The sequence below is a fragment of the Leptodactylus fuscus genome, chromosome 9 (assembly GCF_031893055.1).
Source record: "Leptodactylus fuscus isolate aLepFus1 chromosome 9, aLepFus1.hap2, whole genome shotgun sequence".
Classification (NCBI taxonomy): Eukaryota; Metazoa; Chordata; class Amphibia; order Anura; family Leptodactylidae; genus Leptodactylus; species Leptodactylus fuscus.
In genome coordinates, this window is record NC_134273.1 from 53,135,691 (window position 1) to 53,161,828 (window position 26,138).

Sequence of the window (26,138 nt, forward strand, 5' to 3'; positions counted from 1 at the left end):
GTGTCATCATTATTATCCAGGGAGCTAAACCGCCTTCCCAATCTGTCCACCTGCTCTCAAGTACAGTTGTGAGGCTGCTTAATCCCTCTCCGCTCAAGGACACAGCTCACCAAAAGAAACTGAAGCTGAACATCACAGTAGGTAAAAATATTTCTAAACCTATGAACATCTCAAATTTCTATCATAGATGTAACATATACATGGTAAGAATTTGCAATAATTGCTGAGATAAAATCTTTGCTATTTGCTGTTATTAACTGGGGACATTACGTCTTGTTTTGGGGCAAGATTAGTTGTTAAAATGTCCCATTTGTTGTTTCTCAGGTGACATCATCAGCATTGGTTTAGTTTCAATAATATTATTTTTATTAAAATAATATATTTTCATATTTTATTTGCTTTTACTTGCATTAATGTTGGTCCATATTGCAACTTGGTCAATATTTTTTAGTATTGCACCAGAGGTTTTAATGCAAATTGAAATGATTACTTGTCAGAGAGTTTAGTTTGATCGGTTTCGGTTTTTCTGTAATAAATTTTGTCTTCAGAACACCTATTACACCCCCCAGAGGTCACAGATACAAGTCACAACAAACACCGAATTAGGTTGAGACTACACAACTAAAAGTTTCTGGAATAGCTGGGAAATCTAAACTCTAAACTTCTTACCCTTTGGATAAGAAATACCAAAAGACCTTCCAAATATTAATTACTGTAATTAAAGTCACAGTATATTTGAGATTTTCATATTTCCTTGACATCTTTGTGTAGCCAGTGTCTAATTGTGTTCATAGAATTCTATGCTGTGTTCCGATACAAGCCAAGCAAGATGGATAAATGTCAGACGTGAAGAGAGGTATCTAAATATGTGGAAATAACTGTTAGAAAGTCTTCACTTTTATGTTAGATGATTTGAGAATTGTATAGAAAGTGTGGGATTTAAAGGGCTTTTCCCATGAACTTGGCCATATTTACATTTGTGGGCAAACGTGAAACAGTTTTGCAAATATAAATAACAGTTTTCATGGTATTTAAGATTTTCTGTAACAATCTTACTGGTTATCAGTTGTCGACAAACCCAGTCATAATTTCCTTATTCAGTACACAGAAAAAGGCAAGGACACTAAAAAGATAATCTCGCCAAAATAAGGAAATCATGGCTAGGTTTCAGAGCATATAACATTCCTGCTCTCACGGTCAGATCCATTGGCTACTGATCAAGACAACAGACTGTCACCACTAAGTTGTTAGAGAAAACTTTTAAAACTCTGCAAACTGTTTAATTTTTTTGATTTGCAGAAATGTTTAACTATTAATTGTCTAGAAATGTAAATACAGTTATCTTTATGGGAAAACGCCTTTAAGGCCTGGTTCACATTCGGTAATTCGTTCGGGGAGTCCGCATGGGGACCCCACCTAAAAGGAATACCAAATGCATTGATAAGCAGAGAGCTTTATGAGAGCACCTGGACCCCCTAGACCATAATGGGGTCCATGTGTTTTCCGCGTGGTGTCTGCATAAGTCATGCGGACAGAAAAGTACATCACGAACTGCTTTCATGCCCGCATGACACGTGCAGAAAGCATACAGACCCCATTATAGTCTATGGGGTCCATGTACTTTCATAAGCTCATCGCTTGTCAATGTGTTTGGTATTCCGTTTGGAATTTGGTATTCCGAATGGAATACCAAATGCAGATGTGAACCAGGCCTCAGTTTTATCTTTAAGATTTGTGCACCTTTTTCTACTTCACTCCAAATTTCTGAACAAGGCCATTTATCAAAAGATAAGTCAAAACCCTCAAATGCTTACGGACAAAATCAGAACTGGCAAAATAACAAGTAGGGGAACAAAAATACTTATTTTTCTATTTAGTTAGCTATACTACTTATAGAGAATATCTTATAGGTTCACTAAATTTCAATACATAGTACAAAGACATGAGATGTGAAATTCCCATGAATTAGAAGATAGAAGAATTGTGCTGTTCCATTTGTTTCTTGAGTCACATACTCTGCTACTTATACCAGTAGAAAGTTAAAACCACTTCCTCATCTGATATGATAAGAGGGGATTAAAGATACTTTATATGAAAACCATTGCTCATACGTTCCACCCCTTTTTATGGTAATGACATAGCCGCTTAGTTCCATATGTAACCAGATTTATTTAGGTGTTGGATCGCCTCCTGCGTATGAACTATATAATGCAGTAAGTAGCCATTACCATAATAGGATTTTTAAAACAGGCATGAGGGTGACAGCATGGATGTGAGATGGCATCTCTAAAAACACCCTGTAAAAAAAAAAACTGAGTCCATATATATAAATTGGAGGGTCATTTGTATTTTTTTTTTTTTTTTTTGTGTACTACATAAAGGATATATTTTGGTGCTAAGCTGTTCCCCTATCAGAGGCTTAATGTAGGGTTGTTCGTGGAGTGAAGTTCCAACAATTTACATCCAATTAATAACTTACCGCTATAACAGTGTAGACAACATGAACCTATGGCCTTACTGTTTAACTTTTTGTAGACCAGGGCTTTTCAAACTTTTTTTTTTGATTCAGACCTCACCAGTCAATCTATTTTGATGCCAAGGCCTAAGAAATACTGCCACTGAGTGCCAAAGAAATGCCATTTGTTCTGCACACATAATAACTTTTGTTGCCATTGTTAAAGTTAAGAGTAAAGCAATCGAAGTACCCATAGGAAGACCAAATACCACACTGGATCACAAAATACCTTCCCCAGCTGTGCCAAATATCAGCGTCCAGCACAAAACACCTCCCAGAAAAATGAACGCCACAGTTAAACATCATTGGTAGCAACATTGCCCCCAACCTTCTCCTCTCCCAATGGCAGGTATAGTTTCCCCCTTTCTACCTCATCCCATTGGTGATATTCCCAATTTGCAGCAAATAATTTCCCAATTCTACACCTCCCACACTGTCAGGAAAATCACCACACAGAGAGGAGATAAGAGAAGACTCTTACCCCCAGAATAGAGCATTCAGTCTGCAGACTCTGGCCAAACTGCTGCTGGGTGAAGAACCTGTGGACTCTTGAAGATGATGTCATAATTCCTTCAGCCTTTCTAACCTCAGAGACTACACTGATGATGTAAAGCTGCTATTGTGTGGAGAGTTTCTATTGTGAAATCACATTGACACTGGTACCTCAACAGTCAGTGAGCCACGTCTCAAAAGTGAGGCCCACCTTACAGTTTGAGAAGCCCTGCAGTAGACCACTACTAATCGGAGGGGAAATGCCATTAGTTATTATCCTATAGTCAGACCAACCATAACTGACCATGAATCCAATCGGTTATCTAATAAATTAATAGCAACACATACAACATATAACTGACAAAGTCATCCAGACAGGAGGTGTAACAATATTACATCCCTAGCTTACTAGTTAAAAAGTAGAGGGTGGGGTGCAGAAAAATCAAAATGGTGCATCTTTGTGTAAAAGTGCTGTACCCCAAAGATGCGCCACAGCCACCCCCATTTATGTCACATTTATGCCAGTTTTCTGTCATAGAGGGAATAGGAAATCCCCACTGCATGTAACTTTCTTTTTTTTTTCCGCTAAAATATGCATTACAATAGCGCTATTGTACTAAATTTTATATATACTGCTATTGTTGGTGTTCTTAGCAGTTGTTGACTATAGTTAAACCACGTTCCAAATTATTATGCAAATTATATATATATTTTTTGGATTATCAAGTGTATTGTTCAAATCTTCAACCATTAGAGTATAAATCAAATTTTATTGGGAAAACCTACCAATGTTAATATTTTTTTTTCATAAAATAACCCCTTCCTGATATCTGCTGTAATAGTACCACCGGGTCTCTGATGTATTATACAGCACAACTGAAAGCCTGTGGAGAATCCTACACTTTGAGGTTCATGGGACTCCAGAGGCACTAGCAGCTTCAAATACCTGTTTGCTGCTTTGTAATGGGAATCTTAATCCAATGATTTTTTTTCTGGTAGAAACCTCACTATGCTTAAGTCTCTACAATGATCACACTTAAGTTTTCGTGAAATATATAATGTTTTCATACTTTGCACTATTTGACGCTTTTTGGCAGTAGAGATCCTTTTCCTTTCACATATTGTTTGAAACCTGTGGCCTGCTTAACAATGTGGAAACCCAATCTAAGGCCAGAACCCAAGTATAATGATCGTAGAGACCGGGGAAGCGAGGGAACATAAAAAACATTACTTACCTCTTCTGGATTCCAGCAGGCTTCGGGCCTGTTTGGCAACGTCACGTGGCCCAGGTCAACATCATTATGCATTACGCCACAGGCTTGGGTCACGTGACGTTTGTTTCAACATTGGAGAGATCTGCGGGGAGTGCGCCGGAGCCAGGGAGAGGTATGTAACAGGGTTTTTTATGTTTTTATCCTTCCCTGGGTCTCCAATCATTATACTTTGGGATCTGAAAAGACCCCAGAATATAATAATTGTTCATGGGTGGTCCACAATGGGGCGTAGTAGTGTGTGCCGGGGCCACTGTGGGGCTTAGTAGTGTTTGCAGGGGCCACTATTGCACATAATGTGTATGTAGGAGCCACTATAGCTCATAATAATGTATGTGCAGTTTTTGCAGGGGGGGGGGATCTGTGAGGGGTTAGGGGGCTTGGGGGACCCCATGTGAAATGTTCGCCTTGGGGCCCGGCCATTCCTAGTTACGCCACTGCATGGGTTCCTTCTGGCCTTGACTTCCTAGTGTCTCGACACACACAGGGAATGCCATGAGATGACTGCTCAGACAAGTAATGACTGAGGTGGGTTTCCACTGTAGTGAGACACCAGGATGGCAGACTGGCAGGGACATGGGCAGCATTAGTATTTCAGTGACAGAAGGCTGGGGTAAATGACTATCAATTCTTTTATTTATTTATTTATTTATTTTTAAACCCACTGTGAAGCATTTTCAAAGAAGTTTCATACTCTGGAAAACTCCTTTACTAAAAAAAGGAAGGTTCACAAGTTTGGATATATCATGGTCTTGTGTATCAATGTTTGTGGCCAATTCATATTAATCAAGCATATGGAGTAGACCTCATATTATTATTGGGGTATTACATTACACATATCTGTGAATAAGGAATATGAGATATTCTTATCTATACATGTATAAACTGTGGTTTATAAACACCCATGCCAGGTATTATCATGATATATATATACTGTGTTACCAAATGCAAATAGGCATCATAAAGAATACATATTTTGTTTATACTCATGGCTAGTATTGTCTCAGGGCTCTTTGTATCACTGTGATAGCTTGCAAGATCAGGCCTTAGGGCCAGTTCACACGGAGTTAACGGGCTCGCATTCTGGCACGTATACACGTGTCAGAATGTGAGCGCTCAAAACAGATCCCATTCATTTCAATGGGTCGTTGCGCGCGTAATTTTGCGACCGCTGGATAAGCAACAAAACAAATCACATACAGTTATTGTCTATGTAAGGCCAAATGTACACAATTAAGATTTATCACACAGTATAGCCATTATGTAGCCATGTTGTGTGCACAAAATGGTCAGCCAAGCCAATTTTCACAGAATTCTGACGAAGCTGTTGGGCGAAACGCGCGTCGGGGCGCGGTACGGGTGGTAGGTGCTTTATATTATAACTATGGTCTTAGGGTTGGTGCTTTATCTTCTATGTATATAATTTTCACATATGTCTCTGTTGTGCATTCTTACCTATGGGATATTTCTATCTGCTTTGGAACTGCCACACTTGCAACAACATGTGAACCCTTATTATTTGACTGTGATATACATACTTTTTTCACCCTAGACCTATATACTATTTATTACCACACACCACCTGCCTTTTTGTGAAGAATTTACCCCCTGTTGTTTATGTGTAATTTATGTTTTCATATTTATTATCACTTAATAAAAATTGTCATTTTATTTATTGTGTTGTTTCTGTCCCTTCTTGGACATAGTCACACATAGCAATTATGTAGCCACGTTGTGTGCACAAAATGGTCATCCAAGCCAATTTCCACAGAATTCTATAAATTCATTATATAATAGTTATTTTGTGTTTATATTTAAAGACCCTAGAGTGTAATAAGTGGGGGGCTCAGGGGAAGTATGCAAAATAAAAATATATATATTTATACTCCTGTTCCTTCACCTTTTTGGGCCTCCAGCGCCCATTGCTCTCTTTCGGTCTCTTTGGTGATGCCATGCGCTCAGGGTTACCACTGAGGCCTGTGATTGGGCCTTGGTGTGCTCATATGACCGCTATAGTCCAATCACAGGCCTCAGTTAGCAGGAGAGTGACGGGGGAGACAAGGAGGCCCAAAAGAGGTGAGGGGAGTTGAGTATAAATGTTTTCATTTTTGTCTCCTCCCCTGGGCTTCCACCTCTATTCAGACCCCAGAGTATAATAATTTATCACAATGCATGTCATGGCAGCCATTTTAGTTCATCCAAGATGAAGCCACCATTTATCTATTTAGCTAAAAACCAAACCCATCTCTACTTCTGACCCTACCATAAACATGCATGCTTGACATCCGTTGCTGGAGGACAGTCGAGAGGCCTCTGTACACATTAGATCATAGTACATTCTAAACAAACATGGCCACAGGACTTTGCACACTCAGGGTGTTCCTGCTGTAGTTGTGCCACAAACTTGTCCTGTACATGGCACAGAAAATGAGAGGAAGGACCTATACAGGAGCGTAGCTATGGGGGGTGCAGAGGTAGCAGTCACTACCAGACCCTGGACCCTGAGAGGGAGCTCATAGTTCCCTCTGCCCCTATAAAATATACCAGTACTCTCAATGGCACAAGGTAGGTTGGTAGGGTCCCCATTACAAATTTTGCATTGAGTCCAGAAGCTTCAAGTTATGTTTCTGGTTTTATGTATGATCATGAGCGCTACTGTAAAGTTTACATTTACAGTAGCATTTAGGTCAGTGGGCATTGTAGGTGAAGAGCGAGAATTTTTTAAACACAAGTCATTTGAATGCCCTCTAAGGTTCACACCTGCGTTGGGGTCTCTGGCATTTGGGTCCTCTTGGGGACCCAAAAAAAAGAAGAAACCCCATCTGCTTAAAAAGGTGTTACTCACGGAAACCCCTGGACCCCAAACCCAAGCAGAATGGTGGATGGAATCCCTAAACAGGAATCCAACTAGGTGTGACCACAGCCTCAATCTCATCGACTTTTACGTTGCATTGATTTTCTTTTTTTTGCCACCCTACCAGAGTTTATTGCTGGACAGTATTTTAGAGCACATATCATATAGAGAAAGAAAACAGCAATTGTACAACTGCTTTAGTTTAGGAAAGTTCACTATGTTGCTTAAATGACATGACTTTATTCAGTGTGTCAGTATGACTGTGGAGAAAACAAATTACGGTAATACAGTTGTTAAGAATGTTAAAAACGATGTTTGTTTTTACTTTTTCATTGACTGAAAAAGAACTTGTTTTTTGTAGGACAAGTTGACTGGTTTCACTGGCACTATTTTGGGGTGCATTTGAATTTTTGATCACATCTTATGAAGTTTTTAGGATCCATTCACACAGTTTTTTGACGCTGAATCTGCCTTAAAATCAGCCTCCAAAAAAAGCCTCCCAATCTATTGGGAGGCTTTTTTTGGAGGCTGATTTTGAGGCGGATTCAGCATCAAAATCAGGGCCAAAAACTGTGTGAATGGACCTTTAGAGAGGGGGATCTACAGAAATCAGTAATTGTACTTTATTTAATTTTCTAACGTATTTACTGTGATTGTTTACGTGATAATTTTACAATTCCAGGCATTGTGGATGCAGCGATAATAATCATGCCAATTCTTTGGTGCCTTTTTTTTTTCACTTAGACAAAAAAAAAACACAATTTTTTAAAACAAATATAAACTTTCCCATTTTATTTCTAGTAGGGGACTAGAATGGATGATCCTCTAATCACTCATATGATACCCTGCAATACATCTGACTGGCTTAATAGGTGTACAAAGATGGCAGATTGAGGGGGGCTTGTCTAAGCCTGGTGTGGGTCTTTACCAAACACCCTTTATCTGCCTGGCTGGAGCATACCTGTCCTCCCACACCACACCCTTCACTCTCTCACAATATATATGGAACATATTAGGAAGGTTTTAATGAATAAAAGGACTAAATACATTTAAAAACATACACCCTTGAGAATCCCTTTAAGTAGCCCTTAATGCATTAGATGAACAATAAGAGAAGCCCAAAAGTGTCTCAATGGCAGAGGTTTGGGGAAAGAAGCCATGTTGGATCCTTAGTTCTTGAGAAATATGAGTAACTGCAAGTGACTTATCTTCCACAGGAACAAAGGATCAGACATTTTGGATTACAACCTCTGCCACCGAGGGAATGTTTGGAACATCTCCTTACATGTTCGGATGTTGGTCATGCTAACTGACTTTCATATAATGTATAAGGGCATCCGAACTGCAACATGTTTACAAGAGAATCAAAAGAGTGTATTTTTTGTTTCACATCTGCGTTCAGTATTCCGTTCGGGGAGTCTGCATTGGGGACCATCTGAATGGAATACCAAACGCAACTGCAAGCGGTGTGCAGTAAAAGCACACGTACCCCCATAGACTATAAATGGGTCCGTGTGCTTGCTGCACACTGCCCGCACAAATCATGCGGGCAGGAAAGTAGATTGTAAACTACTTTCCTGTCCGCGTGATCCCTGCAGAGATCTGGTGGCAAGCACATGGACTCCATTATAGTCTATGGGGTCTGTGTGCTTTCACTGGCACACCGCTTGCAGTTGTTTATGGTATTCCGTTCGGGGGGGTCCTCATGCGGATTCCCCCGGACAGAATACCAACACAGATGGGAACGAGGGGGAAGCTATCTAATGTGTATGGCCATCAAAAACTGTCCCTTTACCAAGCTACACTGAAGCCTGGTTCACATCTGCACTTGGCCATTCCGTTTGAAATCAGTTTTTGAAGATGTCAAATAAGGATTATAAACGGTCCAGATGAAAACCCATTAATTTCAATGGGTTTAAAAGTAATCAGTATGTAATCAGTTTGTGCCATTTCCGTCTGCTTTCAGTTTTTTTGTGCGGAGAGAAATGTAGAACTTGCAGAATTTTGTCTCCGTACTGAAAATAATGCCCTGTTCACATTTTCTTTTGTATTTCATCTGGGGAGAGTCTGCATGGAGACCCCCGAACGGAACACAAACGCAATTGTAAGCGCTGTGCTATAAAAGCACACGGACCCCATAGACTATAATGGGGTCCGTGTGCTTGCCGCGCACTGCCCGCATGAATGAGTCACACAGTTTTATACCTAGTTTCCATAACAACTGATCACAGGTTTTTCACTGATATCCAAACTGAGATACACATGATGCTTATGGACCACTGTAAACTCGCAGGTTCTTCAGTCTTGACATATGCACAGCTTTACACCAGGCTTTTTTTTCCACAACAACCAAACTACAGTGTTGGCCAAAAGTATTGGCACCCCTGCGATTCAGTCAGATAATACTCGTTTTCTTCCAGAAAATGATTGCAAGCACAAACTCTTTGGTATTAATATCTTTATTTTGCTTGCAATGAAATAACACAAAAGAGAATGAAAAAAAAGTCAAATCATTGATAATTTTACACAAAACTCCAAAAAATGGGCCGGACAAAAGTATTGGCACCCTCAGCCTAATACTTGGTAGCACAAACTTTAGACAAAATAACTGCGAACAACCGCTTCCGGTAACCATCAATGAGTTTCTTACAATGCTCTGCTGGAATTTTAGACCATTCTTCTTTGGCAAACTGCTCCAGGTCCCTGAGATGTGAAGGGGGCCTTCTCCAAACTGCCATTTTGAGATCTCTCCACAGGTGTTCTATGGGATTCAGGTCTGGACTCATTGCTGCCACTTTAGAAGTCTCCAGTGCTTTCTCTCAAATCATTTTCTAGTGCTTTTTGAAGTGTGCTTTGGGTCATTGTCCTGCTGGGAGACCCATGACCTCTGAGGGAGACCCAGCTTTCTCACACTGGGCCCTACATTATGCTGCAAAATTTGTTGGTAGTCTTCAGACTTCATAATGCCGTGCACACGGTCAAGCAGTCCAGTGCCAGAGAACATTCTTCCAAAACATTTTTGGCTTTCTCAGGTAAGTTTTGGCAAACTCCAGCCTGGCTTTTTTATGTCTCTGGGTAAGAAGTGGGGTCTTCCTGGGTATCCTACCATACAGTCCCTTTTCATTCAGACGCCGACGGATAGTACGGGTTGACACTGTTGTACCCTCGGACTGCAGGGCAGCTTGAACTTGTTTGGATGTTAGTCGAGGTTCTTTATCCACCATCCGCACAATCTTGCATTGAAATTTCTCGTCAATTTTTCTTTTCCATCCACATCTAGGGAGGTTAGCCACAGTGTCATGGGCTTTAAACTTCTTGATGACACTGTGCCCGGTAGACACAGGAACATTCAGGTCTTTGGAGATGGACTTGTAGCCTTGAGATTGCTCATGCTTCCTCACAAGTTGCTTCTCAAGTCCTCAGACAGTTCTTTGTTCATCTTTCTTTTCTCCATGCTCAATGTGGTACACACAAGGACACAGGACAGAGGATGAATCAACTTTAATCCATTTCAATTGGCTGCAAATGTGATTTAGTTTTGTCCACCCCCTTTTTTATGTTTGCTGTGGAATTATATCCAATTTGGCTTTTTGACAATTCTTTTTGTGGTTTTCAATTGAAGACAAATTAAATGAAGATAATAACACCAAAAAATTTGTGATTGCAATCATTTTCTGGAAGAAAATGAGTATTATCTGACAATTGCAGGACCAATACTTTTGGCCAACACTGTATTTATGACTTGGATTAGTCAATAGTAGTTCGCACGTCCTTAAATATTCAGTATCAGCTAAAGAGAAGTTCACATTTCATTTACTACATTTACATAACAACACAGCCATAAATACAACACAGCACCTATACTGGACTGTCATACTGGATTCAGCATTCTTAGAAATTTAAACTACACACAAACGCCATACAAAATAGACCAGTGCTGATTCTTATGGGGCCACTACACAAACAAAGAATGAAATCTACCTGTGTGAAGCCAGGTCCTTCTGCTAGTATACTATAAGTTACAAACTGTTCTCACATTCCCATGTAGCTCAGTGTGTTATTAGGGTGATTCCCAAGTGAAAGGGCACTGGTTCAAATCAAGGAACAGCCATGAAGATTTCCCATGAAAAGCAAAACAGCATCATCCAGCTCATCAATAGTCTACAACAAAGCAAAAAGGAGATTGGAGCTCACCGTATGAATGTAAAAAGGCTCATCAATAGTCTCTTGGCCAAGAAAATTGCCAAATTGCATCATGTGAGTGCCATGACAGTTGGAACAATAAGAAATGAAGTCTGTCCATCTATTCAAAAGCCAAGAGGTGGGCGTCCCAGAAGAATATCAGAGTCAACAAGTCAGCTCATCACAAATCTATCAATTCTGGCACAAAGGGAAAAGAAGGCTAATGGATCGAGTAATTGAAGGAACTTTGACAAGGATCGATGGTGGTCTCAATGCTGAGCTATATTTGAGTATCCAACAAGACTAGTGTTAGGGAATTGTCGGTTAAGCAACTTCCCAGTAGCTTCTGCAGGAACCTGGAAGGATGGAGTGAGCTCTGATGCTACCCACCCCGAAGTCCCTACCTACTTGCCTAAACTACCATAAGTGGTAGAGGGCGACGGTTCCTTACTATAATAAGTGAACACTGAATGCAGTCAACACAAACAACAAAAACTGGTGTTCAAACTTGCCAAGGGGTCTGAACCAGATGGGCAACTAGGTAAAAAGTCAGAATCAGAAGAATGGTCGAGGGAAAAGCCAAGGTCAAAATATAAGTAAATCAGAAAAACCGTAAACACTAGCCCGCGCTAAAGAGGCTAATAGCAAGCACCCAAGAGTGGAATAAAGGGCTGTATATTAGAAGCCCCGAATCCACCCCAGAAGGGATTAGAAGGCAAATTGTCAATAAGGAGCAACTAATGTGAACTCTTAGCAAACCAGAGGGAACTCAGAGTACTGGCTGGACTGATACACTGTAACGAACCATCAGCTGTGCTAAAACAGATTACAACAGGAGGCCCAAGAGCAGGGGATCATAAGTGAACCCACGTCCTGCACAGTTACAAAACAGTAACAATACAGTTACATGTCAAGAATGTGCATAACTAATGATATGCTAAATAATTGCAAGTCAAATTTAGGTATGAGATAGCCGAGATAATTATCTACAAAATGATAGTAGTCTCACGTTCGAAGCTGTAGTGGATGGTGAGATTTGGAGCCTGAAAGTCAAAAGTTCACAACATTAACATCTTTTTTTATCAGTGTATTTAACCACAAATTTGATAATTTCACTTGGTACTGCAGCTTCTGAACAGCTGCAGATTTCTACACAGGTAACCAAACACAATGTAAAGTATAGCTTCTGATACTTATATTATATCTAATATATCTAATCTATATCTAATATAGATTCTGTATACTTGTGATACAAATGCTTCAGTAGGGTCTGAAACCAAAAAACCTAAAATCACTATAGACGTTGATGTCTTAGATATAGTCTAAACTTGGGGACCCAGAAGTGAAGCAAGTAATTCTCATATGCACATCCCTACTATAAGGTAATTCTTTCAAATCGGATAGAAGTAGTAAGCCAGTAGCCTCTTAACAACTCCGGTTATTTGTAGCAAACATGGAAGCATTGTTCGTCATTTCAGCCTGCCTTGTTTATCTTAATCCAATCACATTAACTTCTTACCTCTCAGCTATAAATACATGTAGGGAATGGGCATTCATGCCAGACAAACCTCTCACGTGCTGTATTTAGCAGGAATTAGTCATTTATCTAAGTGGTCCACAAATATTTTTTTTCAATGTTTTTAACCCCTCAAAAGCCAGTTTTTCTTACTCTGTTTGCCCTACACATAATTTCCCTTGATCTTTAATACATTTTTGTATTTACTATCATTTTCTTTTTTTTTTTTTTCTTAAATGTAGATTGTGAGGCCCATATAGGGATCACAATGTACTTTTTTTTTTTTTTTTTTTTAATTTTTTCCTAACAGTATGTCTTTGTAGAATGGGAGGAAATACATGTAAACACGGGGAGAATATACAAATTCCTTGCAGATGTTGTTCCTGGCGGGATTCGAACCCAGGACTCCAGCACTGCAAGGCTGCATTGCTAACCACTGAGTCACCGTGTTGCCCCGTATTTACTATCATTTTCATCATTATGATATACAGTAGGTTCTTTTGAAGGTGTACAGCAAAAAGACTTGCCTGCAACATACTATCTGTACATCTTTCTAAGATGGAATATCATGGTCTGCCCCATTTTATATTGAGACTACTATTAAAATAGTTGCAATTGGCATTTTTGTACTGGCCTCATATGGCACCATATTCTTTATCATTTATGCCACAAAAATACCAAAATCCTAAATCTATTCCAGCCCCAAGGCTATTGGAATGCAGGGCCTAATTCATGATAAAGTACTAATCTTAATGACTCCCCCCCCCCCCATAATCTTGAAATCAAATTAAATCTAAAGAGCTGGTCTATTCAGACAAAATTGCAGTCAAGGCCCTTATCAAGTAGAAGGTCCAGGGTGCATTCACACGGAGGAAAATGGTGTGGAATTTTCCACGCTGATTGCTGTCCTGTCTGGGCAATCCCTTTAAATTAAAGGGGTTGACCTCCTTCAGACAATATCGAGAGACAATTATTATTGTTTGTATAATAAAAAGTTCTACAATTTTCCAATATACTTTCTGTATCAATTTCTCAGTTTTCTAGATCTCTGCTTGCTGCCATATCATATTGATACAGAAAGTATATTGGAAAATTGTAGAACTTTTTATTATACAAACAATAATAATTGTCTCTCGATATTGTCTGAAGGAGGTCAACCCCTTTAATTTAAAGGGATTGCCCAGACAGGACAGCAATGTGAGCCACTGCAAGTCACCTTCAGGGTCCATTGACACGGAGGAAAATGGTGAGAAATTTGGTGTGGAATTTTCCACACTGAAAAAAAAAGCCTCCCCTTGATTTCAATGAGTTCTGCTAGCTTTTATTTCCACTAGCCGAATTTTCTGCTAGCAGAAAAATCCGGTAGTGGAAAGAATAAAGCTAGCAGAACCCATTGAAATCAATGGAGGCTTTTTTTTTTCAGCGTGGAAAATTCCACACCATTTTCCTCCATGTGAATGGACCCTCAACCTTCTACTTGAGAAAATTCAGTGTGAACATAATGTCATCAGACATCTGCCTGGAAACAAGCTGTGCCTCAAAATCTGCCTCAAAATCCACCTACAAAAAAGGCTCCCATTCACTTCAATGGGAGCCACTCGCTTTTTTTCCCCCCGCTGGCTAGCTAGCGGGAAAAAAGCAGCATGCCATATCTTGCCACAAATTCCGTGGATGACTCAGCTGCAGCGTCCGCAGTGTGAGCCTCCCATTCATTTGGGCGTAATCAGGAGCGGGATGCCATTGCACTGCATCGGCATCCTGTTGCAGCTAGCCAGGCAGAGAATTCTTACTTACTTACTGTGGCGCGCTGTGCACCTGGTTGTACATCACATAACTTCTTTTTATTATATGAACTTGTCTCTCAATATTGGTCTGAAAGGGGCCAACCCTTTGAATAACAGGCTATTTCTCATTGCTGACATTATGGTTTTGGTGTTAGAAATGCGAAATACCTTGGAATTAATTGGTGTTTCACTTACATAGTGACCATATTCTGAACACTGTTTGGCAGCACCTTCAATGTTATTTGTTATTAGATAACTATCTAGCTCTTTTTTGAATGCTACCATAGAATCTAGTGTTAAAGAGGACCTTTCACCATCTGGGGCACATGCAGTGTAATACACTGCTAGAAAGCCAACAGTGCGCTGTGGCTCCGGTGAAGAGCTATCAGTGCCAGTACCGTAGCTCTTCTTTGTCAGAAGTGCGTTTCTGACAGTCAGTCAGGAGCGCCCTTCCTTACAGCAGTGTCTATAGCGTTGTACTGTGAGAGGAGGCGTTGCTTACCGCCCAGTAATGATGCTGAGTGGTGAGGAACGCCCCAGAGTGCTCGTCTATGGACAAGTACTATCAGGAGGGGAGGGAGTCGTTCCTCACCGTTCTCACAGTACACCGCTCTTCTGACAGTGAAGAGCTACGATATTGGCACCGATAGCTCTCCATTGGGGGCACAGAAAGTGAAAGCCGATAGTGCGCTGAATTCAGTGCTCTGTCGGCTTTCTAGCTGTATATAAAACCGCATGTGCTCCAGGAGGTGAAAGGTCCTCTTTAAGGACATCCTATAGTGCGACTACTTGTACTCATGGCACAATATGTACATATTCATACAAGTACAGATCAGATCCCAAGATAAGCATGTTTTTTTATATATTTATATTATAAAGGAGACCTCTAATCCCATTTAATAATCTAGTCAACCTTATTTGCACCATCCCTAGCGTTCTTACAGTCTTTTTGAAATGTGTGCCCAAAAATGCCCTTATTTGAGTTGTGGTTATACAAGAGATTTATAGAGGGGTAATATTAAGCTGAGATCACATGTTTTATTACTTTGTTTTAAACCTTACTTCTGCATGCAGAAGACGGAAACCTGTCATGCCGAGTCCGGCCGTGAGCACCGGTGAGCGTTTTGAGCTCTTCGCGGCGAAACCGGTTATTTTAAACCGGACACAGAGTACTGCATGTCCGACTCTGTGTCCGGTTTAAAAAAAATCGGTTTCGCCGTGGAGAGCATAAAACACTCACTGGCGCTCACTGCTGAACACTTTTCAAACCCATTCAAATGAATGGGATTGAAAGAGTCCTGCAGGTTTCCGTTTTCTGCCTCTGTTTTGTGCAGGAAACGGAAACCTTCAGAACGGAGACCGGGCGCAGATGTGAATGAGCCCTTAAACTGTATATAGTTTTGCAGCTTGTGATTGACACTGAGTACTACGACTTAGTTTACTTGTGACCAGCATACCCAAGTTCTTCTCTCGTTCTGTTGTCCCCATTTTATTGTTTTATGCAGAAATATGATTAATGCAGCTTAAATGCATTCGTTTACATTTATCGATTCCTCATGTTCTTGCCCATGCCCGCAGCTTATCTAAGTCTTTCTGTAATATTTTACAAGTTGACTTTTAAAATAACCTAAATAGTTTTGTATCATCAGCAAAAATTGACACCTTGCTTTCATTTCCATCCACCAATTCATTATAGGGGTGATCAGGTTTCTGGTATTGATGGCCTATCTTTAGTATATGCCATCATTATTAGATCTGTGGGGGTAACGGCACGTATAGGTACTGCAGAACTATCCTATAGATTTCATCAAGTCAGCACTGTAGTACCTAAATTCGCCGCTACTGTTTGTACAAAGAGTGAGTAGCGTATTTAGTGGTATGTAAACATTATCGAGAGCCATGCTCACAGTACAGGTAATCTGTGGAGGTCCCGGGTTTTGGACTCCTATCTAATCTTGACGGCTTATTCTAAAGAAATCAGATAGCCTTTTTAATAAAGAGATTATAAAGAACTGGATGTAACAGTAACGGCAATCTGGCGGCCACCATAGTCACTGAGTCTCTGCTGTTTTATACGCTAATGCCCACAACTGGTGCCCACATTGATTGCAGGCATTAACTCCTCTGGTTCCTCGGTTAAAGTTGACGGAAGTACCATTTTACGGCAGCGCATGAGCGCTGCCATTTTGTCGGGGATCACCAGCACCCGGAGCAAGCTCCGGGGACAGCTTCTTGTTACTATGACAGCCAGGAGCCTTGTGAAGGCTCCCAGGCCTGTCTATCATTTTCTATTGCAGGCTATAGTATGTAGCCTGCAAGAGAAAAGCTGGAAATTTGCAATGTATTGCAATTCATTGGCATATTTTGCTGGCACGGCAGCCAATACAGGACCTTCATGTATTAAATGAAGGGGGAGCGTCCATTAAATTCTCTGCTAGAGCTGAGGTATAGGACACCTCAGGTTCCGATCTAAAAACTGGGTAGCCACGACTGAAAACTGGTGCAGTGCACTGGCATCCAGCCACGCACTCCGCTCTGGAGGAGTGAGTGTCTTCAGGCTGAATCGCGAGGCGACTCGGCATGAAGAATGAGCATCTCGCACTCTGAGCGACTCCCATTGATTGGAGTCATCTTTTTGGCCAGGATTTTGAGGCGGATACGGCCTCAAAATCCTGACCAAAAATCTCCATGTGAACTTACCCTTAATATGAGGGACACGATGGGGTTAACTATTAATATCAGGCACATGGATTGCTAAACTGTAACGCACGTGACCATACTTTTTAACCACAACTGTGGATAAAAATACGGACATATATATTTCATTGTGCCCATACAAACAACCATTCTTTTTGCAGCTGTGTCTGGGCCAAATTGAATTAAATTATGAAGAAAGTCCTATATCTGTCCTATACATACCCTATATCTACATTTGCAGCCCTGTCAATTCATTTTTAATGTATAGGTCAGTGAAAATCACATCGGTGCCATTTGAGTACAGGAGGCTGAGGCCCCATGTTGTGGAAAAGCAGCATTTTTGTTGCATTTTTTTTTTTTTCAGCCAAAGCCAAGAATGGCTACAAAAGGAATGGAAAATATTTAGGAAGCTGCTTATTTGTCTCCCTTCTGCTCAATCCACTCCTGGTTTAGGCTCAGAAAATGCAGCAAAATATTTTTAAAAAAGCTGTGTTTCTACAACAACGTGGGGTCCAGCCTTAGACTAAGGCCCCACAATACAGAAACACAGCTTTTTTTTGTTGCAGACTTTGTTGTGGTTTTTGAGCCAAAGCCAGGAGTGGATTAAGAATAAAATAGTGTAAGAGCTTCCTTTATAGCTATTGTAGCTATTCTTGGCTTTGGCTGAAAAAAACGCAGCAAAATCTGCAACAAAAAAGCTGCATTTTTGCAACATGGAGCCTCAGCCTTAGGGTGATTCTTTTTGGGTGGTGACACACTGTATGCTGAGGTGCGACTATGGCCAAATCCAATCCCCGGGCACCAGTGCTGTCACTTTGCTGTAAGTGCGACACTCATTAATTCCTGGCGGTGGTTTTGCTATTACCGCACCGCCAGGAATTAAAAGTGGATGAAATTAATTTGCGTTTCACTCACAGAAAAGTGAAAGTATCGATGACTGGGGAATGTATGCAGCATCCAGGTACATAGTGTGAAATCCTAAAGGCGTTACCCCACTCTGCTCCCAGTCATATACATTTACCTCTAATTGTGGGTTGCACATGTACTTACATTGCTTCTAATGAAAAGTGTACAGGTGTATCAAGGCAAATGGCGGTAAACGTATGTGGCTGAGAGCACAGTATAATAGCACCCAGGGCCGGCTCCAGGTTTTTATGGGCCCTTGGGCGACAGAGCCTCAGTGGGCCCCCTTGTGGAGGAGGCGGGGGAGTCGGGACACTGCACGTCACAGATGAAGCGAGTGACGTCACGCAGGAGCGTGGCGTCACCAATGCCATACCTCCCAACTTTTGAAGAGTAGAAAGAAGGACAAAATGTGCAGCGCCCTCTGCGCCCTGCAGCAAATTTAGCTCTGCCCACTTTTATGTTGACTCCGCCCATTCTCATTAATTTTTCGTGTGCTCCCACACACTATAATCCTCCTACAGTCACCTGTAAATTATATGCCCCCCTCCATCTTTTCCCCAGTTTTACATACACCCTTCCTCTGCCCCCAGTTTCATGTCCCCCTCCATCTCTGTCCCCAGTTTCATGCCATTTCCCCCCCCTTCATCTGCCCCAGTGTCATGACGTCCCTTCCCCCTTCATCTGCCCCAGTGTCATGCCATTCCCCCCTCCCCTTCAATTGCCCCCCAGTTTCATGGGCCCCCTTCATTATGTTCCACCTTAATGTTTAACACAAAACCCAAACAAACACTTACTCACTTTCCATCGCTCCCCCGCCACTCCTCTCTCTGCTCTCATGCCATTCACATTGTTGTAGGCGTGATGTGACGTAATCACATCGCGCCTACACACACCGAAGCCGGGCCGCAGCGTTAAAGCAGGAGCTGAGCTGTCACAGCTCCTGCTTTAATCGCCTATGAAATTGGGACAGGCAAGTGCTGGGGCAGGCAAGTGCCAGGGGGACCCCAGAGGCTCTGTGGGCCCCGGCACTTGCCCGACTATGCCATGCGCTGACGCCGGCCCTGATAGCACCCCTCTATGTTATGGTTTGTTTTATATGACTTTAGCATAGGGGTCAGCCTATAGACAAAAGTATACATAAAAAAAAAAGTTACGGGTGTCAGAATATGGCGACTTTTAGAAAAAACATTTTTGGCACAGTTTTGGATTTTTGTTAAGGGGTTAAAATGTAAATAAAACCATATAAATTTGGTATCCCCAGAATCGTACCGTAACATAGAATACAGGTGACATGTCATTTTGGCTGCATAGTGAGTGCCATAAAAACGAATCCCATAAGATAACCACACAAATGCACTTTTTCTTCAAATCCACCCCATTCTGAATTTTTTTCCAGTACATTGTACAGAATAAATAATGGTAGCATCATGAAGAACAATTTGTCCCGCAAACATTAAGACCTCATATGGCTCTGGGAGCAGAGAAATAAAGTAAGTTATGGGGTTTGGAAGGGGGGGGGAGTCAAAAAGGAAAAATGAAAATCGAAAAATGCCGTCGGCGGGAAGGGGTTAAGCAAAGTTGCTTTATTTTTTTCACCAAATGGTTTTAGCTGCAATAACATACACAGTATATGTGCAAGGGAGGTACTTCCCCCCCCCAACACTGGACATCCACTTTTAAGTATATAGGATTAGTTATAATTACGCAATGTGCCATTCTTTAATATCATTTGTTGCTGATCTGAAACCAGTCTTTTTTCTTTTTTATGTAATGACAGTGATGTTTTCATTACTACAGAGTCACTATATAATCATGGAAGACTTAGACACACAAAGCCTCGAAGAAGAGACTGATTTTGAAGGCTCGGCCACGAACACAGGTAAAAGGCAAAAATAGAATAGCCGTGAGTGTAAGATTATGCACAATTTTATACTGAAATGAATTATAAAAAAAAAAAAATGGTATCTACTGCACGATACTGTTATAACCTGTGGCACTTAGTGTGGAAATCACTGTTCTATCCTACATATAGATCAGTGAGGATTCTGGACAATCATTTGGTGGTAATATTTATTTACACAGGCCCAAAAGGTGTCATACATGACTGGAGAAAGTTCAAGCTGGTCAGTGAAGACCAAGAGGCAGTACCACCAAGCAAAAAGGAAATCCTCCGTCAAATGTCTTCTCCTTACAGGACACCAAGCAAAGAGGAAAAGGATACAAGAGAAAAATTCAATCGTAAGGTAACTCAGTAACCGCAAACCATTTGATGGAAATAGAGATTTCTAATAAATATTTTTATTAGAGGAAGTTTTCCACCAAATAAAATCACTTCTAAACCACTTGTATGCTGTTGTAGGGCTTGTATGTGGCATAGTGAACATGCCATTATATTGTGTGGCCCTGCCTGCTAGGGCCCCATTCTCACCTGCAAGTACCAGCCAGTGCTGCCATCTAACACTGATAATTACTATATGCAGCAACCACAGACAAAAATGGGTGCTCCAACAGATGAAGTCAAACCCTGGGTGCCGTGGACAACACATCTGCATAGGGATTTTCACAGTAGCATATAGAAGCAATTCTGGTGCTGAAAGACTACCCAGGAAAAGACAACAATGTGGACCTCAATGTGGTACCAGTGAGCGCGGATCCCCTTGTTGTGGATTGAGGTCCACATTGTTGTCTTTTCCTTGAATCCTCCTCCTTGGTGTTAAAGGGTTGAATGGCTGCTACCCCATCGTTGACATCTACATGCAGTAAAGCGTGTTGTGACTGACACAACCCCACAAGGTGAGAGGCCATCTGGTACCTCATCCATCACCTGACATTTCAATAATATTTTATTATACTACACTCAGAGCGCTCGGTATCTCTCTTCTCCCTTTAAAGGGAACCCATCATGTACCTTCCAACCATCCCGGATTCAGCAGATCAGCCCTGGATTCTTTCCTGGTTGGTGGAAAGTATGTCCTGTTTTCAAATGAATACAACAATAAAGCAGGTAACCGTCTTCTCCCCGCCTTACCATTCCATCTTTGCTCCTGGTGTCTTCAGAGCAATAGGCACGACGTGGTGACATCACTTACATTTCGCCTGCTGCTCCCTACAAGGCTTCAGAAGGAGAGACAGACACAAGAGAACAGCAAAGGATTGTGGCGAGTTATTAGCTTGTTGAGGGCACTAGGAGAGGGACTTTATATTGGGGCATACCATGTCAGGGCCACTGTAGAGGCATTATATGGTATGGGGACACAAAGAAAAATGAATGGGCAGGGTCAAAATGGAAATGAGTGGGGATAAAATTCACTGTGGCGTGCCACACATTCTGTTCCTCTTTCGTTCCTTTGAAAGTTGGGAGGTATGCCATCACATCATACATGCAATTTTCTATCAGCAGGTTATAAATTAAGAGCTGAGCACTGGGTGGCCTTTGTAGTACATGAAAGCTATCTCTGTATATGCATGCTCCTAATGACAAGGCTGCCTATTACAGCGGGCAACAATGATTTTGCTACTGAAAGAAAAACATGTGATTCATACTAAAATGAGTGCGCTGATTCCAAATATGAACTCGGAATTTGCCTGACACATCTAGATTTTAAGTTATACATGCAAAGCCTATTCAGTTATAATATTAATGCATTATGTATTGGAAATACGGAATGGAATGGAATGTCCGGCACCAAAACTTCTCACTTTCATCATTGACACGCCAAGTTAGCTGCATACTATACATTGAAAAGCGACGTCTGTTTCTGTACTGATGTAAATGGTCTTATTTTGGAGTTAGATGTTACCATCTGTTCCATTGGCTAATGCAGTTGGAATGAGAGAGACCCATGCTTAGTGCTTGGAAATGATCAAAAACTCAGAACATAAATGGAGAATTTCTGCTGACCTGAAAGTGGTAGCGCTGCTACTTGGCCTACAGTCAGGGTGCACAAAGCATATTTGTTTTTTTGTGCCAATGGGACAGTAGTGATGACAACAACATGAGACAGTAGCCTCAGTCGAGCACACAGTTGGTCAGTACAATGTGACACAAAATACTGGTCGATCCACTTCAAGTTTATCTTCCACCACTTCAAATTAAACTTGGTTTAATGAAAAATGTTGTTGTAATTGCACTTGATCGTGATGGAAAATGTTTCCAGTATTTGAAGAAGCTTAGCTCACTGAAACTGAGTCTAAAATTAAGGCAGGAATTTTTATTGGCCTCGAAATCAACAAAAATGTATGACGAAACATTCAGAACAAAACTCAACCCTCTGAACCTTACAGCTTGGGATGTATTTGTGCTAGTAGTGCAGAACTTCCTTGGGAACAGCCAAGCTGAAAACTCTGCTGAATTAGTAGACAACAGGCTTACAGCATATGAATAACTTGGCTGCCGAATTTAATTGAAAATGCATTTCTTATATTCCCATCTCAACTTTTTCCCACCCAATTTGGGAAACACAAGTCACGAACATGGAGAGCGGTTCCATAAAGATATTTCTACAATGGAGAACAAATATCATGGCCACTGGAATCCCAACAGGAAAATGTCTGATGACAAACAGCACTTTTAACAGTCCTGGGCCTTGCTCAAGTAAAACTTTTAAACTGAAAAACAAAGTTTTTAAATTTTTCTATTCCATTACATTTTCATACACTGTGCACTATGAAAACTTTGATGTAGATCAGTTAATTGTTTGAGTAAAACTCGTTCTGTTCAAACTCGTTCAATGCTTTCCAAGTGCTTAATTCATTGCATAGCAAAATTTCCTGACGTGTTACAATAATTCTGACTTCGGATTTGGAATCCACACACTCGATTTAGTTTAGGACAAATGGAGATTCCCAGTAGCAGACAAAAAGTTTTTTGTTTTTTTTGTTGTGTGGCGAGTGAGACTGCCCAGCAATCTCCTAAGCCTAGAAAGAGTGTGAATTATAACCAACATAAGTTACACTGAACCTTGTTCTACAAAATGATATATCAATCTGCTCAGCTCTGTTTGCTCTTTAACACGTTGTTCGTAGATTGGACTGAATTTTAATGGTAATAGGAACATGAACAGGAACATGTAAAGTAAAATTGTGTTAGGAAATTCAGTAACCTTAGTTTGGCACGTGTGTTGTGGGAAAGTAGGGAGTAATGCATTTACAGGATTTGTAACGTTTGTACTATATGCGGCTATCAAAATGATGTTTAGATAGAAATAACCATTAGGATATCCAAGACTCAAAAACAGATAAAGCAAGGAAATATATGTATGCTTGATATGTGTAACTGTAAAATACAAGGATAGATGGCAAAATTCCATCTGATGGTTACTGCTACTAGCGCACACACACATATGTGTATATGTGTGTATATATATATATATATATATATATATATATATATATATATATGTGTGTGTGTTTAATATATATATACATATATATTATAATGTGTCACAGTCTGTGAAAATCTTAAGAGTAAATACTCATTGTGAGGGTAAGTGATTTTTACCAAGTTGTACCTCTAAAATGTTATTCCTTTTGTTCACAGATGAGTATGCAAGAATATGAGCTAATCCACGACAAAGAAGATGAAAATTGTCTACAAAAGTACCGCAAACAATGTATGCAGGACATGCACCAGAAGCTGAGTTTTGGCCCTAAATATGGGTGCCTTTATGAGCTAAACAGTGGGAATGAATTTTTAGAAGCAATAGAAAAGGAGCGAAAAAGCACTACAGTAATAGTTCATATTTTTTGTGAGGAGATCAAGGCTTGTGAGGCGCTGAATAATTGTTTAACCTGCCTTGCTTTAGAGTATCCCACAGTGAAGTTCTGTAAAATTAGATCAGCTGACACTGGAGCTGGAGAACGGTTCTCTAGAGAAGTCCTCCCAACTCTATTGGTCTATAAGGCAGGAGAACTTATTAGCAACTTCATCAATGTTACAGAAAACTTGAGCGAGGAATTCTTTGCTGGGGATGTGGAGGCTTTTCTCAATGAATATGGGCTTTTGCCTGAGCGAGAAATCCAAGGCATAGCATGTGATGATGGGGAAGGTGATATTGAATAGCTAAAACATACCCATAGGTTATAACATACCTTACATGTAGGTGTTCCTTTGCTCAGAGAATTAAAAGGGAATATCATAGGAATATATTTGGAGTGATGTGAAGCATATTCATGGTTATGTTAACCAATGTAAACCAGCTTTCCTTATAGTTCCTTTATTGTAGTACCTCACACACTTTGATCAAGACGCCTAGGGTAAGCGTGGACTCTTTTCACCATACTTATCTGGATCAGAGACGTGTGGGTGTTGGTCCTTATTCCATTTTTAAAATACAAACACTTCTTTGGACAAAAAACAAATGACCTGTTTTACATGACCATATTCTAAGAGCCACATTTTAATTTTCCCATCAATAAAACTAGCTGAGGGCTTATTTTTTGGGAGTGAGTTCTATGTTTCACTGTAACCATATTGAAGCTCATGACTTTTTATTCATTTTGCTTTTTTGGAGGTGAAGTGAGCAAAAACAGCATTTCTAGCATTGTTTGGCAGCATTCACCAAGCAGGATAGCTAATGTATTTATTTTATTGTATGGCTTGTCATGGACGTAGCAATATCAAATATGTATTGGTTTTTATTATTTTCTTACATAATAAAGTATTTCAAAATGGAGAAAAAGGGGGAATTTTAATTGAATTTTTTTTTTTTTTAACCAACAGTAGCAAACTACACTATGCGATATTATCATTTGTAATAACACCACATCAACACCCTCTCACACCCCGAAACCTATAAACAACTGCTTAAATGCCATGGTCTCTATTGACATATAAGGGGGGTTAAAGGGGCTTTATCAGCAAAATCATGCTGCTAGAGCCCCACATATGCGTGAATAGCCTTTAAAAAGGCTATTCATGCACCGTAAATGTTATATTAAACTACCCCCCGTTTTAAAATAAAACCCTAAAAAAGAATGTGATCTACTTACGCATTGTGCACGCTGGGCGGGCATTAAGGGTGTGTCTTCTTCATCCACGCCTCTTCTTCCTCCGATGTCCTCCGGTACTCGCGAACTGACGCTGATATAAAAAAATGGCCTGGGCGCATGCGCAGTAGCATGCGGCTTCTACTACGGCTACTAGGCAGGCGCCCAGGCCATTTTTTTTTTTTTATCAGTGTCAGTCTGCGAGCGCCGGAGGACGGGACCCAAGGACATCAGAGGAAGAAGAGGCGTAGATGAAGAAGACGGCGCACCCTGAATGCCCGCCCAGCGTGCACGATGCGTAAGTAGATAACATTCTTTTTTAGGGTTTTATTTTAAAACGGGGGGGGGGGGTAGTGTAATATAACATTTACGGTGCCTGAATAGCCAATGGGGGTGTTTTAGTTCCACTGATAATGGTGGACACAGATGCTTTACTCCAGTCATTTCTCTGGTGATCCCATCTGCATCCACTGCTATATTCTCAATCAGTGGGGGTCTTAGTGGCTGGATTCCCATGATCATCAATGTATCCTCTATCCTATGGAGAGTGGAATATGGGAATATGTCCTATCAAACATACATATTGACTTGATTTCCTTCTTACTCTGGGAATAACTCTATGGCTAAATAGGAGTGTGAATACAGAAATAAGCGTCATCAATGGCTGACACCACCTGCTGGACTCTTTAGCGCTTGACTTGATGATGCTAAACAAACAGCATCTCTCCTCCTGGACTCCCCGATGGAGATAGTGTCGAACTTTATTTACCTCGCAATGGTGCTGGGGAAATGCTGTGGGGACCGAACCCCAGATCACCCTGTGAACAGCTTATTCTCAAGGAAACTCTTACAAAATAATATTGTCCAAAGCTACAGAAAACATGTTTATCTTGTATTATCATGATTTTTCTGATCAACAGTGATGTGAACATTA

General features: G+C 40.7%; 1 protein-coding gene across 2 annotated transcripts; it reads left to right on the plus strand.

The window, feature by feature from the left end:
• PDC (phosducin) lies at window positions 1–24,463 on the plus strand. Of its 2 annotated transcripts, none has more exons than XM_075286720.1 (4): window positions 1–137; window positions 20,015–20,096; window positions 20,300–20,460; window positions 23,757–24,463. In XM_075286720.1, exons 2-4 carry the CDS (start codon window positions 20,030–20,032, stop codon window positions 24,276–24,278), a joined length of 750 nt encoding a protein of 249 aa, XP_075142821.1. In that variant the 5' UTR covers window positions 1–137; window positions 20,015–20,029; the 3' UTR covers window positions 24,279–24,463. The 2 variants fall into 2 exon arrangements, with proteins under 2 accessions (XP_075142821.1, XP_075142820.1); XM_075286719.1 differs by having other exon boundaries at window positions 22–141.
• Window positions 24,464–26,138: the final 1,675 nt, after the last annotated feature.

What these genes read in the sequence shown, in the direction of transcription:
- PDC (XM_075286720.1), top strand. Translation starts at nt 20,030, where the DNA reads ATGGAAGACTTAGACACACAAAGCCTCGAAGAAGAGACTGATTTTGAA. An exon ending in AGGCTCGGCCACGAACACAG is followed by an intron (nt 20,097 to 20,299) that starts GTAAAAGGCAAA and finishes TTATTTACACAG; the next exon opens with GCCCAAAAGGTGTCATACAT. An exon ending in GAGAAAAATTCAATCGTAAG is followed by an intron (nt 20,461 to 23,756) that starts GTAACTCAGTAA and finishes TTTTGTTCACAG; the next exon opens with ATGAGTATGCAAGAATATGA.